Source organism: Sylvia atricapilla, chromosome 7, assembly GCF_009819655.1.
Source record: "Sylvia atricapilla isolate bSylAtr1 chromosome 7, bSylAtr1.pri, whole genome shotgun sequence".
NCBI lineage: Eukaryota > Metazoa > Chordata > Aves > Passeriformes > Sylviidae > Sylvia > Sylvia atricapilla.
The window spans coordinates 7,598,691-7,616,337 of record NC_089146.1 but is presented as its reverse complement, the minus strand read 5'-3'; the positions used below and the strand labels follow the sequence as shown (position 1 = coordinate 7,616,337).

Genomic DNA, 17,647 nt, shown 5'->3' with positions numbered 1-17,647 from the left:
CCCAGTTTAAATATGTCATTCCAGTAAACAACAGCATAAATAGGGTAAAACTCAGAAACCCAGATATTTACAACAGCTAAATAAAAGATGAAATTTATGTTCTGTAACATCTCAAACAAGTGCACCAAAAAATTCTTCTTTCCAGCTACACTACAGTCTGCACAAGTGAGCAGCACCCAGAAGAATCACAAGCCAGGAGGAGAAAGTAATCAGAGCTGTAGGATCACTAACTAAGCTTCTGTCACAGAAGCAAGACTGGCTCTTTGAAAAGATTATGATGCAACACACAAAAAATGTGCTGTAGTGTGCAATACATCTAGGTGACCTTAAAACTAGTTTTGCTTAGAAAAAAAAAATCTTAAAAACAGCAGCTGCCACCACTTATGCTAGACAGAGTATGGGATGGTTGATTACTGAAAGCAGGTTGATTAAACAGAACAAACTTTGCTGTCCTATCTGGGCCTATCCTGAAAAATTATAATGTACTCACAAGGTTATTTCTTGAAGTAAAAAAATGATGCAATCAAAACCAAAAGAAACATATCTAGAGAAACCATCTGTATTCACACATAATCTGCTTTAGGAAACACCAAAAGCCTCTAGGTAGGCTCAGAACCACAATACACAAAACGCAACAGAAATATGGGTACATTTCACTTCCTGTTGTAGTGAATGGTGTCAAAGCTGTCTTCAGGTGAAAAGCAATGCTGTTGCTCATGTTTGAGCCACCCTCCTAATGGGCAGCAAAACAGAACTAAGCAATACACCTCGGCTGAGCACAAAAACACATAAGGAAACAGAGGCAGGAAACCCTCTACCTTGCTGCTGTATATGCAAATGAAAGGTTTGAGAATCTTTCAGTGAGCCCCTATTTTCCATGCTAATTTTTACTCTCAGACTAGTTAGCTGTTTAAGAAAAGTGAGATTTATCTTGACTCAAAATCTTATATGAACGATTCTCTATTTCTCTTCTAATCTTATTAATTTTTACTTGTGCATGTTTTATATAAATATCACAGTGCTTAAACTTTGTATTTTGTAACACCTTCCTCATGAGCAGAATCTTACCAAGGTTATGAACCCATGAACTGTTTAAGCTGCTCTGCCATGTCACTGATGCCAATCAGTATGATTCAGCTTTGATACACAGTGCAAAGATGCCAAATAACATCACCTATGGGTGTTTGGTCAGTCAGACATAAACACCAGCCAAAGCTTCCCACTACAGCTCTCCACTGCCACAACTCTTATCTGAGACCCAGTCCACCTTCAGGTTAATTCCTCTCTGCCTGTCAAGAAGTAATAGTTATCTTGGTTCAGGCAAATTGGATAAACTGTGCTCTCCTATTCCATTTGAAAAAGATTAAAACAATGAAAATGCTGAAGTTTCAGGCAAAACCCATCAAGCTGTAAAATGGACTTTCAAAGTTTCTTGTCTCTGTTATGCTTTGAACTAATCCAGAATTAATATGGTCATTGACCTCTATTACATGGTCAGAGTTATTTTAATTTCCCATTTAAAAATACCAGAAAAAAAATCCATATCCATTGTTTTACAGTATTACTGTCTAGAGTTGTGCAGAGTGCAGGTTTTCTCTTTTCCCCTAGTACCCATGGAAGAATAATCATCAAATCTCTTTCAATCGCTGACAACTCGTGTAAAGCCAGGTTTGATTGTTTGGAACTACAGTGCTTTGGGTTGGGCTGGGCTGACACAAGAATGTAAGAGTACTGTAGATAACTCAAGCACTGGAAACGGTTAAAAATGCTCTTTTTAATCGATTTGGGACACAGCTGGTTACTGTGCTGTGAAACCCACACTGGTTAGAGGCTCTCCCCTCTGCAAGGTTTGTTCCAGCCACTCTGGAACACTTCAAAACCTCTCTGTTCACTTCCTGCAGTTACTGCTCAGCTGCCAGGATCTGATCCCAGTACCCTTAACCCCACTGTGCACACACTGCTCACTTTGGAGTTACTCATGAAGCAAGATACTCTGCAATCTAAATGTTGAGAAGACAGAGATTATGAGAAACCACAACAAAGACAGAACATCTTCATGTCACTCAGAGCAGTAACAAACATGTTCCTTGGCATCTACAGGAAAGCATTCTCAGGTGGAAAAACTCTATAACTCATTCAGAAAATATAGCAGACATGGACAAAGAAACAAGGAGAAACTAAGCTGCCCTCCTAGTTGAGAGCATTTGTCTAATGCTTCATTCAAGAATATCCTATACATTCACTGTTATTTGCAGAAAGGAAATTGGATACAGTTCTGAAGACATACATTTATACAGGACACGACAACACTTCTTTCCTACTAAGCAGGTGATACTGCTACTATACAGCTGCTGACAAAACACTGCAAAAGCAGAAACACGACAGCAAGAGAAGCTGACCACTTACCCATTTTACCCAATTTGTTGGGAAGAAAAGCTCAAATTCTTTTTTAAAAGTAGTATTTCCTATTGTCAGAAACCAGCCTTGAGTGACAGGTCAACTTTTTTGAACAGTTTATAAAGAGTTAGAAGTATCCAGAGTTCACCATGCTAATTAGAGGTGGTGATTTGAATAACGAAAATATCTTTTGTTTTTTTGTAATCAAACTTTTCCATTGTCTCCATTTTTACACTTATTACAGTACTTTGCAATGAGCATTAAGTATGTCAGCCTAACAGCAAAAATAGTCCAACATCTTCTAAAACAGGCTATTAGTCAGAAAATGTAAATTTTAAGGAGGAAAAGGAGGATTAAGAAAGCTGACAGTTTTTTCCCTAAGATACACTCAGAAGCACAAATAGGCTTTGCTAGTTCAAAGCATAAAGCACTCAAAAACACAAATAGAAACTGATTCGGTACCACTTTTACTTAAGGTTAAAAAAAAAAAAAAGTATAAATATAATCATCACCATTCCCCAAACCACAATAGCCTAAAAAACACATTTACAGTGAAACAGCTTTCCTTGCATCTTATATCATATCCAATTCTTTTTGAGAGAAAGACTTACCAATTTAACATCAATGCCTGTAGCACTGGCATCCAAGGAATTTTCTATCAGCTCCTTCACCACGCTGACAACTGAAGTAATCACCTGAGAACTTGAAAGGAGACGAATTGTCTCCCCAGGCAGCTGTTTCATGGTGGAATAAGATTCAGGGATGCTGCACAGAAAAATATCAGGAAAAAAAAAGTAAAAGGAACACTACAATTACACATTTCTAAGAAACTATTTCATGGGAACTTTTAAATGTAGAAAAACACAACATTACGGCTGGAAAGTGAAATGTTCAAGTTACAGTAGGACTCAGCTTCCTCTGCAGTCAGTATGTGCTGGGAGAGAAATGGGGAGGCAACACAGTGGTGCTGAGGAAAAGCCATATTCAATGGCAATGGGATCTATTGGCAAAAACGAAAACCAAACCCAAAAAAGCTTTCCATCAGTCTTGCCTCTCTGATCTGATGTACTGTGCGCCCTCAGGCAGGTAATTTTCTTTCTATGTCACTCTATCTCTCACTTGAAAATGAAGATGCCTTATAAACCAGTGGAGATTTCTTTTTGTTAATTATTGGAAATGCAAAAGGTTATAAAATTCTTGCTATGTTATAGAGACATTCTCCCATGAAGAGACTGTACACGGATCTGTGAATTTTAGCATGCATTTCTGTTTCAGTACCTACACTGACACAAACAGCAAAGCCCCAGGAAAACTATTTTGCTGATCCTTGTAGGCTGCCGCAAAAGAATTCAACCACAGTTTTACATGCATATGAAAAAGGCAAGGAAAAAAGCAGTGCTAGGCAGCACTCTGCACTTCAAGAATGGTTCACACAATCTTCTCTTCTCTGGGTTATGTTACATAATGCTATTTATCTGAAAGGCAAACAATCTTGAGAGTCCTGGCTTCCCCACTGATTTCGTCCAGGGTATCTGCTGAAGAGCCCAGACTGCACACTCAGCACCTGTCCCAAGGATATGAGCACACGTGGAGGAATGGAACAAACCCAGACTTCCTCCTGACACAGGCAGGACCTGGTCAGGGATTGCAGCCAACATCCCTAAGCACCACTGCCCTGCAGGGTATATGCAGCTCATACAACAACTACAGGACATTTCTCTGCCTCAACATCCTTCTAAAGACAGCTACTCTTTAAACATAAAAGACAAAGCAAAAATGTGGTTACTTGGGCTGGAGGGGGCGGAAGTGCAGTGTTATGAAATACAAGCAGCACCGAAACTTTTCTAGGAAAAGCCACAAAGGGGTTTTCTCTTTATTATTGTTATTTACATTGCAAAGGGAGTTTGCCTTTCAAATGTGGTAAAAGGATGGGACACATCGTTTTCCCACCAACCGGAAAACAAGAGGAGCAGGAGAAAAGGTGCGCTGCTGAAGACAAACCCATGTTAGTACCACATATATGTGTTCAGAGAGGCAGGTTTTGAAGCATTCACACACTGCACAGGACTCCTGTGCCAAGTGCTTCATGATTTACTCGGGCAGTGAATCAGATAGGAGCTGGATGTCTCTCCATCAAAAGACAGTGACTAAGATATGGGAGGATCTTAAAACAGAATCGCTGCAGCCCTCAAAGACAAATTTTCTGTGAGTAATTTCTATCTACTGACTGATGCAGGCAGTCTGGGAAATGAACCCGCTGTTGCTGTGCCCTGCGCTGGATACAAACTGAGGGACGAAACGCTGGCCCCATCTCAGAACGCCTGGTGGGAGGCACAGAGGACCTCTGGGACGTCCTACCCATGGAAAGGCATCCAACCTGTCATGGCTTATAGCTAAAAGACACGTATTTCACCTCAAGCCACCCTACTACTGTAATCCTGCATGGACAGATGCGCTGCAACTGCGCCCTGTGGGACAGCACAGCATTTTCTGCGTGGAACCCGCATCATTAATCTAACCCTTGGATCCCTCTACCGCAATTCCGACAGGCCAGCAACTGCGATTCTACACACCCCCAGCTAAACGGGGAATAAACTCTCCCTAAACTTCACGGCTCCGGCCACACCAGGAACCACACTAGGAACCACTCCCCCTCCGAGCACCGCCTTCCTCAGGGCCCTCCCCAGCACGCACTGAGGCGATTCTTAGGTTTACGCAACGAAAAACGGGCCAAAAGCTGCAGATAAACCCTGCGGCCCTCGAGTTCGCCCCGAACCCCACGAACCGTCCGCAGTTCCCGGTTCTCGGCGCGAGAGGCGGGGCGCGGTTCCCGCTCTGCGAGGCGCCCGCCGCTCCCCGGGGCCTGCCCGCCGCTCCCCGGGGCCTGCCCGCCGCTCCCCGGGGCCTGCCCGCCGCTCCCCGGGGCCTGCCCGCCGCTCCCCGGGGCCTGCCCGGCCCGTGCCCGGGGCCTGCCCGCCGCTCCCCGGGGCCTGCCCGCCGCTCCCCGGGGCCTGCCCGGCCGCTCCCCGGGGCCTGCCCGGCCGCTCCCCGGGGCCTGCCCGGCCGCTCCCCGGGGCCTGCCCGGCCCAGCCGCCCGCGGGAAGCGGCGCCCCGGCCCCGGCGCGGCCTCAGCGAGGCGGCGGCGCTTCCCGCCCGCTGCCGCTGCCGCCCCGCGGCTGCGCTACCTGCGCTCCCGCCCCGCGCCCGTGGGCGGTGCGGACGGCGCGGCCCGGCCCCTCGGCTCCCCTCCCGACCGGCCCTGCCCACGGGCACTGCGGGCTTTACCTGCGGCCGGCGCCCGGCGCTCCGCTCCGGCTCCTCGGCGGCCGCGGGGCTGCGGAAAGGTGGGGCCCGGCGGGGGGCGGAGGGACGGGCGGCCGGGGCCGCCTGCGCGCCGGGGCTGCGGAGAAGGCCACGGGCTCGGGCGGCCGCGGGGCAGCGGCGGGGCCGCGGCCGGCACGGGAGGCATGGCAGAGGAAACGCGGCGGTGCGGCGAGCTGCCCCTGCGATCGGGCCGGGATTGTGGGCCGGGATGGCGAGGGATGGTGGGTCACGGCAAGATGTCTGTCTAGGTACTGGCTCGGCGGGTGCTGCATCCCAGGGGGAGAGGAACAGGCTCGCGTCGCCCATCCCAGGTAATGTGTGCCCTGCAAGTGGAATGCTTTGCGACAGGCACTGGCTGGGGTTGGCAGTGCCCCGGTTCGGGTTTCGGTTCAGCCTGTCTATTTTTACTCTACTGCTGTTCGTATTGCAGAATACTCCGCTGTTTTATATTTATTTTATACTCTATACCTCACTAAGTGTCAGAAACAAACTTCCTACCAAAAGCAAGCTTGCTTTTGCTGGTTAAACAGTGCTTTTGTATTCTGATTCGGACGATTGCTAAAAAAGAACTTCATCCCGCTCCCATAAATGAATATCTGTAGTCCCAGAAATCACGTGAGTGTGAAGTAAGCAATAATTTAGGTGCTGTTTTTTTTTTTAATTATTATTACAAATTTTACTGCAATAGGACGAGAGTGGCACTGTAGGTATGTTCTGTCAATTTCCAGGATATATCAGCATATGAAATTATCTGGTGTATCTCTGCATGTGTCTATTGCTTAGAAAACTTTAGAACCTGTTCCATCTTTAAAAGATGGAAATGTCGGTCTGGAAAGTGACAGATGGGGAGGGGAGGAAATCTGCACTTTGCTTCAAGAAAAAGAGGGGTAGATTGCTCCTTCATTGTTCTTTCTAAAAGTAGGTGGCTGGGCAGTTGGTATATGCAGAATCCTTCACTAACCATTACATGAACAAGAAAGAGGAGGAAGATTGTCTGATGTGGGAAGTGGAAAAGAACTCTGGATATAGTCATGAATGGAGAAACTTAATTCAGAGTATAAAAGTTATTAGCTCGGTTTCTTACGGCTTTGCAACTTTAGCTTCTGACATCAGAGCTTACTATTTTATTTTAAATATCCCTTCTGTAGCAGACTTGTTTCATTTGTTTGGATTTGTTTTAAACAAACAGTTCCCAACTGTCCCTTTGTTCTGGTTTCTCTATAAACCATAGTTTGAAGATCTTGAGGTACATCCTGGTTTATGCACTGTGCTCTCTCCAGACCTGCTTCCTTTAAAGCAGCTTTTTCCCACATTTGAAAATTGCATATGTTAAGTACTCCTCTGTAAGAGTACTCTCAGTCTTCAAACAGATCTGTTTTATAGGGTAAAAATGAACGTAGGAGTTGCCCACAGCGAGGTAAATCCAAACACTCGGGTGATGAACAGCCGTGGAATGTGGCTGACATACGCGCTCGGAGTCGGCATGCTGCACATTGTCCTGCTCAGCATTCCCTTCTTCAGTGTCCCTGTCGCCTGGACCTTAACCAATGTCATTCACAACCTGGTGAGTACCTTCTCTTGGAACACAATTTCAAAAGATGTTGTTCATATGTACTTATTTTCAGTAGCAAGGGAAGAGGAAAGTAGCCAGTCTGTGTGGACAGTGAAATCCTGCTGTCCAAAACACCACCTCTCCTTGGCCTATCCACAAATGATTGGTTGTTTTGGGCAGGAGGAGTCATACACAACCACTTTCAGTTTAAGCATGAAAGACACGAAATATTCTTGATGTAGTTATGTATTCTTTTAAACGGCCTTTAATTAGGCTGGACGGTTGCAGACATAAAATCATCGTGCCAGCCAATGTTCACAGTGTTCTGTATATTATTAAGAGACCTGTGCTGAATCCATAAACTATCATGTTTTTAATTCTTGGACACTATCTACTAATTTTTCCACATAAATCTGTTAGGATCTCAAAATGTTTAATTTTAGCACTTACCTATTTCCTTTAAGAGAAATATTTGTATTCTATTTCTTTCATTCTAGTTTGGATTTCTGGCCAAGCTACATAACTCAGAATGACTTCAGCATACGATGTTGTCACCATACATGACATTAGAGAAATCTTGCTTGAAAGCAGTGGGGAAAACTGAACTACTCTGACCCTAGCCCTGAAACCATTTGTTATTCAGAGGGTTGTGATTTGCATGATGACTTTTGTATGCAAAAGGTTTTGTGAGCTGCTTTCTGCTCCTCTCCCCAGGATGCTATAATTTTCTTGTTATCACTTAACGTAGTGCAGCTATCTATAGTGGTCCTGCCATGCTTAGAGAAAAGAGGGCCATAACCCAGCAATTTACATCATACTTGAGGTTTGCTAGCTCAGCTTTCTAACATTACAAGCAAAGAAGACTTGACAAAAAGATAGCTCCTTCCTGATTTAGAAAAATGATAGTTCACTGAGGATGGACACTGTCCTCCTGAATGTAAAGTTTTAATTTTTATTTGAGCTTTTTGGTTTTGTAGATAGGTTTAAAACTACTGGTGGAATTGCAACTGTCACTAGAGCGTTTTATGTGTTATCTTTGACAGCATCAGACATGTCTGACTTCAGAAGATGTTGGCAGAGACAAGTATTACTAAATATTTTCCACATGCCTTACTGAACTCATTGCAAGTAGCTGTAATGACAACAGGGATGAGAGCATGCACTGGCAAGTAGTTTTGTAGTGGAACATTAGAAGATGAGTATAAATTGCACTGTTGGATATTTCAGAATTTAAATGGCACTTCTTTTGGAAACAAATTCTCAAATGGTTTGACAAAAAAAAAAAATCCTGGATTTCCACTGATAGAAAACTCTTGGCTAACCTTGAAAGCATTTTTGGTGGTTCGTTGTGCAAGTACCACTGGGAAATGAAATGTGGAGTAAGCGTTTGGACCTGTCCTGAAAGTGCCTTTATGGTTATTAAAACTGAGACACTGCAGACGTCACGAATCAAAACATTAATTAAACAAATCAATTGTCCTAGGTTCACAGGGCTCTGGTCTAGAGACTGTTCCAAAGAAAGGTGGAAGGAGACATGAAGTGATTTGCTGAGATTTCACCTCCATTATAAGATTTTGGAAGAAGTGTGATTTTGTTTCTATATAAAGCTTTCTATAAAAGTTTTTTGTATGTGCATAAGAGAGAGAAAGAAATCTTTGACATTGTCTCGTAGAGACTCTTCCTTGGAGTTGGTGTGGTCTCTTTGACAGAAAATAAGTGGTTTTAAAACAGGAAGAGGGTGTACTCCCCTATTTGAAACCAAGAGGCCCAAATTGTCTTTCAGAACAAACCAGACATGGCATGTTCCCATCCAACAGGAACAGCCACAAGGAAAGTTCAGCATGTTTAAGGGGAAGCAGCAGCAAAGAGGTGGACAGATGGTATTCAGCAGAATGCTTAGTCAGCTTCTAAGTATTTGAAGCTGTTAAGGGGCTGAGAAAGCTTTCAGGAGTTGTGTGAAATTGTCAGTGTTTGTAGTTAGATTTTTGCTTTGTGCACACTCTACTGATCACCCTGTTAACACCGTGCTGGTGGAGAGGGGCTACAAATCAGCAGCCCCACACTTGTTACAGTGCTTGTTAAAATTCCGTTGAATTCATGGAACTTTTGCCTTCTACTTGTAGAAGGCAAGGGAATGGATTTGATGTCACACAGACTTGGGCTTTAATTCTGACTCTGCCAATGACTGCACAATCTCAGGCAAATCACTTCTTGTCTCTTCCTTCCTCTTCAATAATTTGTCGTTACAGGCTAGCAGCTCTTCTGGGTGAGAATTCACTCATTTGGTCTTTTTTTTTTTTTTCTTTTTTTTTTTTTATTTTATAATGCATTGAACAATGTAACAGTTATTTTAAAATATTACTAAAAGTGCCTCTGTATTCACTTTTTATTTTCCTCAGGGAATGTATGTGTTTTTGCATGCAGTAAAGGGAACTCCTTTTGAAACACCTGATCAGGGCAAAGCTAGGCTACTAACACACTGGGAACAACTGGATTATGGAGTACAATTCACATCTTCAAGGAAGTTCTTCACAATCTCTCCTATAATTCTGTGAGTTCAAAACTGTGTTATAGATCAATTGACACATAAACCCATGATTTCAAAAGCTGCAACATAATGGGTTGCAGTTTACAGTCTAAAAGGATTTTCTGTCTTTTTTTCTTGTTTATTTCTACATCACAGCTGTAGGGAGTATTTATTTCCAGGCTTATGTAATCAACAAATTTTCTTCTGCTTTTGATACTTCACATACTGAAGTCAAAGTTTGTAAACAGTTATTAATGGGGCAGGTTTTAAAGATTAGAAATTTCATGATGAAAATTTACTGTTAACTCTTGATGTTCTTTAAGAGATTGTGAAATCATAAATATTGAAAATCTAAATTAATTGCTTTTGTGACAGCATTTATTAACCATTTTGCAACTGGTGAGTGTCAGTCCTCAGTGAATGGGATCTGGTGTCAGTTTGCTTTGTACATATTGTCTGCTATTTACACTATGCAAATGGCTTAGGAAATCTATACACCTGTCTCTGGTGACAAAATTGTGGTTGTGTAACTAAGAAAAATCAGATACATATTGAATATTCGACTCTGAAAGTCTCTCTGTTTGTCCCTGAAGAAAATTTATGTGTCCACTTATATGCAGAGTGAGAGGGGAGGGAAGATCTTTCATCATGATTGAAAGTTGGCTCATAAAGGACAGAAACTGAGAAAATATATAAAACTCCTCAAGGTGGAGAGAAGTGCTAGAAGGAAACAGTAGACTAAGAGTTGCTTTTTAGCACCTTGAGAGGTACAGGAAGATGAGACTTAGACCATAATTTTGCTGTAGATACTCGAGAACCTCAGGTGAGATATTTAATACAGATATAGATGTTAGTCAGTAAAACCTTACTAATCACTAGAGTGCTTCTTTTAACTGTGTTTTGTATGTGTTTTAGACAAGGCTGCCATCAGCTAAGCTCGCTCCCTTTCCTCCTGCAGGTACTTCCTGACGAGTTTCTATACAAAGTATGATCCCACACACTTTATCCTCAACACAGCCTCTTTGCTGACCGTGCTTATCCCCAAGCTGCCACAGTTGCATGGGGTTCGAATCTTTGGCATCAATAAATATTAAGCAGAAGGTTCAACACTGGCTGCCCCTGACATGGCTACTGCTGCTCCCCAGGTGAAGGAAACGAGTAGTCTGCTGTGCTGAGTATCTCATGGCAGTCAGGGAGAGGTGCTTTTTTGTCTGAGATACAATTCCTGCTTCCTGCAGCATTGTCTGGGATGAAAATCGACTTTATAAGAAGATGCCTTCAGATACTTCAATGTGGACTGGAAATGTATAAAAGAAGGATTTCCATGAAGAGCTGGGCAGGCCCAGCTCTAAAGGCTAATCCCCACTAAGACTGTACGTGTGGCTGATGCAAGTGGCTTGTAAGGAAGGTGCAAGTAACAGCTGAAATGGAGAGCAGAGTTCCACAAATACCCATCATCCATAATGCAGGCGGTAACTTGACATAGAAATCCAGAATCCTCGATGCCAAGGACTGGTGAGGCCACATTCTTAGATTAAAAGAAATTAGGTAGATTCTGCTGTAATGGACTGTAAAGTGGTTGTGCTTGTTTTTGCATTGTAGAAGCTTGTCCCACAGTAAGTACTGTGACAGCAAGCATAAATTGATGGTATAATTCCTGCCTTCTCTGTTCTTGTGATTGTTTTTAAGTTTTTTTTTTTGGTCACAATAACTGAAGAAAGTCCTTAACTGCCAGCTCAGGGGATTTCCATGTCAGCTCAGTGGCTCAGTTTTTGTAGGCTTTTACAAGTTGCCACTGTTGTGTTTATTTCATTTTGCTTACCAGAATACTGGCTTTTTCTATGTGTAAATGGGACATCCTGAACAATTGCAATTTCTTTTCAGGTGTGGATTTTTGACTGTTTTCTCTGATATTCACTGATGGGTTATTTTTCAGTAGCTGAGAGGCCTGTGAGGTGGTGGGGAAAGGGTTGCTTGCTGTCACAGGAGAAGCTGCTCTGTTACAGAGCAAGTGTCAGGACACGTAAAGGAAGCTGTGTAGGTTGTAAGCTAGAATAAAAGCTGAACTAGAAGTAGGTGAGTAGGCAAATCACATGGACTAACTATGCTTTTGCAGAAAAAGGTATAGATAACTTGCATGTCTTGGAAATGGGGAGGAATGGTGTGTTTTAGGGGTACTATGTAGTACGGGGTAATCTTGTATATTTTCAGCTCTAGAATTAGAGTGAAGGAGGTACATCTACTGCTCTGAGCACTTATTTCTCTGTCGTGGAAAAAGGATGAAGTCAGAAGTCTGCTGTGTGTCTGCCAGCCAAAACCAGCTCAGATTTAACAGAAGACTCCATTTAAGACTTGAGTTATATTTTGGTTGCAGTGACAGCCAGTGAGCTGGAAAAAAAATTAAAAATATAAAAAGCCCACAGCGGTGTACTTATTATTTTTTTTTTCTACAGTAATTTTCTGGCTATTTACTTTATCGATAAAGATGCTGTTAAAAAAAGGACAACAAGTTACGAATTTTCTTTAGCAGTCGGAAGTAATTCTGTGTGTTGTTTGCACAGAAAGCGGTAACTGATTTTTAACTAATGGCCATCACAGGGCCGTGCTGCCTTTGACAGTCGCTGCCGAGGGGCAGGGGCCGCCAGGCCCGGCCGGAATTCGGGGCCGGGTGTCTGGGGGCGGCCGGCCCCGGCCCGCGGCGTGCGGAAGGCTCCGGGGCGCTGTCCGCACGGCGGCTGCGCGGGCGCGGAGCCCCGCCCGTGTCGCGGCGGCGGGGCTCGGGGATCGCCGCCGCGGGACAGCGCCGGCGTGCCGCCGCTCGGGCAGGGCGGAGCCGCGGGGCCGGGGCCGCTCGCCCTGGCCGGGGCGGGACGAGGATCCGCGGCGATGGGGCCGGGCCCGTGAGCGGCAGAGCGGCCGGGCCTGCCGTGCCCTGCCCGCGCAGCAGCGCTCTCCCGCGGGCGCCTCTGCTGCGGGCCGCAGGCGCGCTCTGACCTTAGGGCTGCAAGAGGCCCGCCAGCGAGCCGAGTGAGGAGTTCTCGTCACAAGTAATTCAGGTACCACCCAGCTCTTTTATCCTAGGGTCTTAAATGTCTTGTGTGGCCATTCGCGACTTTAGAAGCTCTTCAGAAAAGCAGAGCAGAACACGTGCTTGAAAGCCCTCCAGTAATAATAAACTATCCAGTTCTCTCCTAGACATAGCCACCAGGTAGATTATACACAATGCACAGCATTGCCAACAGCGTTTTGCGGTCATTGAAGCACGGCCGAGCTGCGTGGCTGAGGAGCAGCTCGGCTCGCTCTGGAAAGCAGCGTTCTCGCAGGCTGGTTTTGGGAATAGAGACGAGCTGTGACGACACCGGCGCTGCTGTGGTGGATGAAGCTGGCTGTGTTCTGGGAGAAGCACTGCACTGTCAGAAGGAAGTTCATTTACAGTAAGAACAGACTTCTCTCAAGGCTTCTGCCTTAATAACAATTTTATTGTTACTGTTACTTATAGTATAATCCACATAAAAGTCTTCCCTGTCCAGTAAAGAACTCAGTAGTGGTGGATAGGTGTGAAAATGTATCGCTTGGGCCACAACACATACTGCCTGAAATAGTACTAAAGAGGAGGAAAGAAATGCCATGCATTTAACAAGTTTCCTTTAAAATTTTCTTTCAAAGACAGACAGACTGCTTCTCTAGCTTGAATAAAAGGTGAAACCATTGCTACTGCTAAAATCACCAAATGTCCTGTTTTTTAAAGGGAAATTAATCAAATATACACATTGGTGGTTAAGAACATGAGAAGACAAGTGAGGGGTTGTGAATATTAAGTTACAATGTTTTGGAACAGTGTTGAGATACATTTAAAAAGCATTTGTACCAAAAAAGGGCAAGTTACATCCTTTTCTGGCCTTCCACTGACGATTATGTTGTCTTCAGTGCCCTCGACACTAAACAGGCATTTGAGAATGCACTAAGGAAACAGGCAGGATACGATGAGGTTAAGAGGTGCCTGAGAACTATTTTTAGGGCATTCTATCTGTTATGAACTACCAATTCATTGTAATTCCTTGGTTTTACTAGAACAGGCGGAATAATTCCCGTGGTGGCACAGCAGCTCCACAGAGAGAACATCGAGCGGGTGGTCGAAGAGGCCCTTTGTGCCAGCGGCGTTTCCGTGGCCGAGCTCTCGGCTGTGGCCACCACAGTGAAGCCTGGGCTCGCTCTGAGCCTGGGCGTGGGGCTGCACTACAGCCTGAGCCTGGTCAACAGGCACCAGAAGCCCTTCATCCCCATCCACCACATGGAGGCTCACGCACTGACCATCAGGCTCACACATCACCTGGACTTTCCCTTCTTAGTTCTCCTCATCTCTGGAGGCCATTGTCTCTTGGCAGTAGCACAAGGAGTTTCAGATTTCCTCCTGCTTGGACAGTCCATCGACATTGCACCAGGTGACATGCTGGATAAGGTAGAATTTCCCTTCCTTGCCTTTCCTTAGTTGTTTTCTTCTTTTTATTGCATTTATACAAAATAATGGTAGTAGTATCATCAGCCTAAGGACAGCAATTCAATGAAATACAAGTTTTATGTAACTTTTTTTTTCTATTTTGAAGCGCCATAGATCAAATATACATAAGACGGTTAAAAATGTATACAAAACATCAATTGTAACATATGTACATTAATTATATTTTAGCAAATAGACAACATAACCAAAACTGGTGTTGGATGTTTCGTCAACACTGATTACACAAAGAAGTTGTATTAATTAGAGAAGACTTACAGAAGTATTTTATAGAGGTATCATTATGCTGTCAGGTTAAAAACAATGCATGTTAAAACATTTCTTACCAATTTTAGTTTTTAGAGTTTGAAAAGCACAGTTTGGCCTTCAGAATTTTAAGTTTTCTGGGTCCCAGAGTACAGTTGGTAAAATTGGTCACTCATGGCTTTGTTTGCAGACACTGTTTTAAACAGCATTCGTGGATATCATGGAATCGAGATTTTCAAAAGTTGAAACCAACTTTATTCCTGTGTATCTGATAATAGAGTATGGCAGTCCGTGTGTTTCCTATAGCTTAAAAATAGAGTAATAAATATTTCCTGCAAAATTGGTTGATCCTTACATTTGCCCAGATTGTTCTAGAATTGCATTTCTAAATACTCCAAGAAAAAAAATACCCTGCTAGGCTGGAGTTATGTCTTACCCTTACCATGCACTGCTTGTAAGTGGATTGGATTTTTTTGATGTCAGATTTTACTCTGTGGACTACAGTACAGTGATGCTGTTCCAGGATGAACTGATTCCAAATCTGCTGCTTGTCATCTCCTTAGGTGGCACGAAGACTGTCTCTAAGAAAGCACCCAGAGTGCCACGGCATGGCTGGGGGAAAGGCCATAGAGCACTTGGCTCAGACTGGGAACCAGGAGCTGCTCACCCTCCGACTGCCCATGCAGCAGTATCGCAACTGCAACTTCTCTTTCTCTGGACTTCAAAACCTTGTCCATAATGCCATTGGACAGAAAGAAAAAGAAGAAGGTATTTTTAGGCAGTCAGATACAAACTGAGCTTTTGATGACCTGCACTGAGGAGCCCCCTTTGATGATATACTTTTGTAGGTATTCAGGAAGGTGAGATCCTGTCCTGTGTTAAGGATGTTGCTGCTGCCGTACAGCATGCAGTGGCTGTTCATATTATCCAGAGGACATATCGAGCCATGCTCTTCTGCATCAAAACCAGCATATTACCAAAAAATGCCACTTTGGTGGGTATAATTTTTTGCCTTTTTCTTATCTGACTCTGTAACATAATTTTAAGATTCAGCTGTCTTGTACTTTCTACCTTGACATATGAGGAAGATCTCAGGATATATTGTATTGTTAAAATACAAGAATATTGAAGTAACAGTCATATAAGTATTTTGCTGGGTTTTAAGCTAGAGAGAGATTTTTCTTATTATCTAATCTGACCTCCTGATTTCACCTCGTGCTCCCCAATACTTGATGGCTGTTTTAGTTACAGTAGAACCATAGACTGGTTTAGCTTGGAAAGGACCTTAAAGATCATCCAGTTCCAACCCTCCTGCCATGGGTAGGGACACCTTCCATTAGACTGTCATGCTTTAGGAATGTCTTTTTGCATAATAAGCTCCTTTAGCATACTCTTTCCTGGTATGTTTTAGTCTTCAAATGCAGCATTTATTGCTGTCTTTAGAACTTCAATTGATAACCCTTTTTTAAACATGATGCTACTTGTGTGTGACCCATCAGTACTTTTGAGTTAATGCCTTTTTTCTTTTTGAAATGCTGTCAAGGTTGTATCAGGAGGAGTTGCAAGTAATCAGTATATCCGAAAAGCTCTACAGAATCTGGCAGATGCAAATGATTTTGCTTTGCTGTGTCCTCCTCCAAGACTCTGCACTGATAATGGTGTTATGATTGCATGGTAAGAGCTGTTCTCTTTAAACAACATTGCACAGGAGCACATGCAAAGGTGACATGAGAGTCAAGAACCTCTTTTTTTCTGCTGACTGATGTGCTCATGTGCAGAGTTGTGACATTTCTGTGTAATTGCTTTGTTGCTCAGGAATGGCATTGAAAGGTTACGTGCAGGACTGGGGGTCCTACACAGTACCGCTGGCATCCGCTACGAGCCAAGGTAAGTGACATGGCCAGTCTCTTCCCTCACTGCTCACTGGAAAAGGGCAGTGAAAGGCGAAAAGGTCACATGAAAAACAGGCAGAAGCTGCTGAGGAGTCTCTCTGCAGCGCGTACCAATTTTAGAAGTTACTTTCCAAGGCAGTTTTAAATACATATGATTGTGGCTGGCATTTAAGTTTGTTTTGGCTCAGAAACTTAATTTACCATACATCACAGCAGTTCTATGTGTTTTCCTACTATGAGTGTTGTAGATGTTAGGCTCAAGACCAAACAAAATGCAGATATTTCAAAAGTACCAACTGGTGTTAAAACTTTGGATTTTTTCAGGTTTTTTTTCCCTTTTCAGAAAAACAGATTTGGATGGTCTCAATACAATAAAAAATTGTGTTACAATTTTCACATGAAAAAATTATAAAATACTCTACTTCAAAAACTATTTGCTGTATATATTTCAGTGAAAAAAACCCTGAGTTTTACTTGCTGTAGACAATACATTATTTAAGATTATCATAGGAGATATCTGTGAATCTGTAGCATGTTTTGCATTCATCAGAAAGACATAAAATGAATTATCAACTAAAATCAGAATCTAAATAAAACAACCGCCCCAGAAGATGGCTTTGAAATCACAGCTGCGTTTCTAGAGTCTGGAATGGCTACAAATGCAAATATTTCCTCATTCTAATGATGCTTCCAGGTACAGCTTCAGGTAGGCTATTTTAAGAGTAGTCTTAGAAGTGCAGGGAATATACCAAAAGACTTTGACTCTTGTGCTAATTGTAGAAAAAGTCTGTGTGACATGGCAATGACGATGTTAATTTTTAACAAATACATAATTTTGTTTTCTAGAGCTCCCCTGGGAATTGATATTTCAAAAAGAGTTGAAGAAGATTCCATCAAGGTGCCAGGATTAAAAAAGATAAGATGTTTGGCATCTTAAAGTGTAACTTAATAAAATAAATACAACTATAAATTGTTCAATGAAAACTGTTTTAATGTTGTTATGTTTAGTGACAATTCTTGGATTAGAAGTGTTGAAAATCACCTGTCAGTGAACAAATGCTGTGTTGCTATCACCAAAGTGATTGCAGTGCCTATTCCAAACTAAGCATTCTCAGTAGTAAAACAAACTTAAAAGCACAGGATCCATTCATAGGGTTCCTCATACATGCACACATGTACAACTCTGATTATTA

The 17,647-nt window shown here is 43.1% G+C and overlaps 3 protein-coding genes across 4 annotated transcripts in view; 2 read left to right on the top strand and 1 right to left on the bottom strand.

Moving 5' to 3' along the window:
- PMS1 (PMS1 homolog 1, mismatch repair system component) overlaps positions 1 to 5,739 on the bottom strand; it is a 44,573-nt gene extending 38,834 nt beyond the window's left edge. For both annotated transcript variants that reach the window (XR_010743974.1, XM_066322522.1), the window contains exons 1-2: positions 5,683 to 5,739; positions 3,009 to 3,162 (exon numbers count right to left, since the gene is read on the bottom strand). Coding sequence is in view for 1 of the 2 variants with exons in the window: in XM_066322522.1 (XP_066178619.1) it covers positions 3,009 to 3,140 (132 nt within the window). In the remaining variant the exon portion in view is untranslated. The remainder of the gene's footprint in view (positions 1 to 3,008; positions 3,163 to 5,682) is intronic.
- Positions 5,631 to 12,216, top strand: ORMDL1 (ORMDL sphingolipid biosynthesis regulator 1). Its single transcript, XM_066322523.1, has 5 exons — positions 5,631 to 5,741; positions 5,970 to 6,032; positions 7,105 to 7,285; positions 9,673 to 9,824; positions 10,759 to 12,216. Exons 3-5 carry the CDS (start codon positions 7,112 to 7,114, stop codon positions 10,892 to 10,894), a joined length of 462 nt encoding a protein of 153 aa, XP_066178620.1. The 5' UTR covers positions 5,631 to 5,741; positions 5,970 to 6,032; positions 7,105 to 7,111; the 3' UTR covers positions 10,895 to 12,216.
- A 685-nt stretch (positions 12,217 to 12,901) lies between these two features.
- Positions 12,902 to 17,438, top strand: OSGEPL1 (O-sialoglycoprotein endopeptidase like 1). Its single transcript, XM_066322520.1, has 7 exons — positions 12,902 to 13,234; positions 13,872 to 14,259; positions 15,126 to 15,330; positions 15,411 to 15,556; positions 16,106 to 16,236; positions 16,378 to 16,449; positions 17,301 to 17,438. The coding sequence occupies exons 1-7, from the start codon at positions 13,023 to 13,025 to the stop codon at positions 17,389 to 17,391; spliced, it is 1,245 nt and encodes a 414-aa protein (XP_066178617.1). The 5' UTR covers positions 12,902 to 13,022; the 3' UTR covers positions 17,392 to 17,438.
- Positions 17,439 to 17,647: the final 209 nt, after the last annotated feature.

Bases quoted from the DNA above. Each gene is read 5' to 3' on its own strand.
- OSGEPL1 (XM_066322520.1), top strand. From the start codon at position 13,023: ATGCACAGCATTGCCAACAGCGTTTTGCGGTCATTGAAGCACGGCCGA. The intron at 15,331-15,410 runs GTATTTTTAGGC...ATACTTTTGTAG, and splicing joins ACAGAAAGAAAAAGAAGAAG to GTATTCAGGAAGGTGAGATC. The intron at 16,450-17,300 runs GTAAGTGACATG...TTTGTTTTCTAG, and splicing joins GGCATCCGCTACGAGCCAAG to AGCTCCCCTGGGAATTGATA.
- ORMDL1 (XM_066322523.1), top strand. From the start codon at position 7,112: ATGAACGTAGGAGTTGCCCACAGCGAGGTAAATCCAAACACTCGGGTG. The intron at 7,286-9,672 runs GTGAGTACCTTC...TATTTTCCTCAG, and splicing joins CCAATGTCATTCACAACCTG to GGAATGTATGTGTTTTTGCA. The intron at 9,825-10,758 runs GTGAGTTCAAAA...TTCCTCCTGCAG, and splicing joins ACAATCTCTCCTATAATTCT to GTACTTCCTGACGAGTTTCT.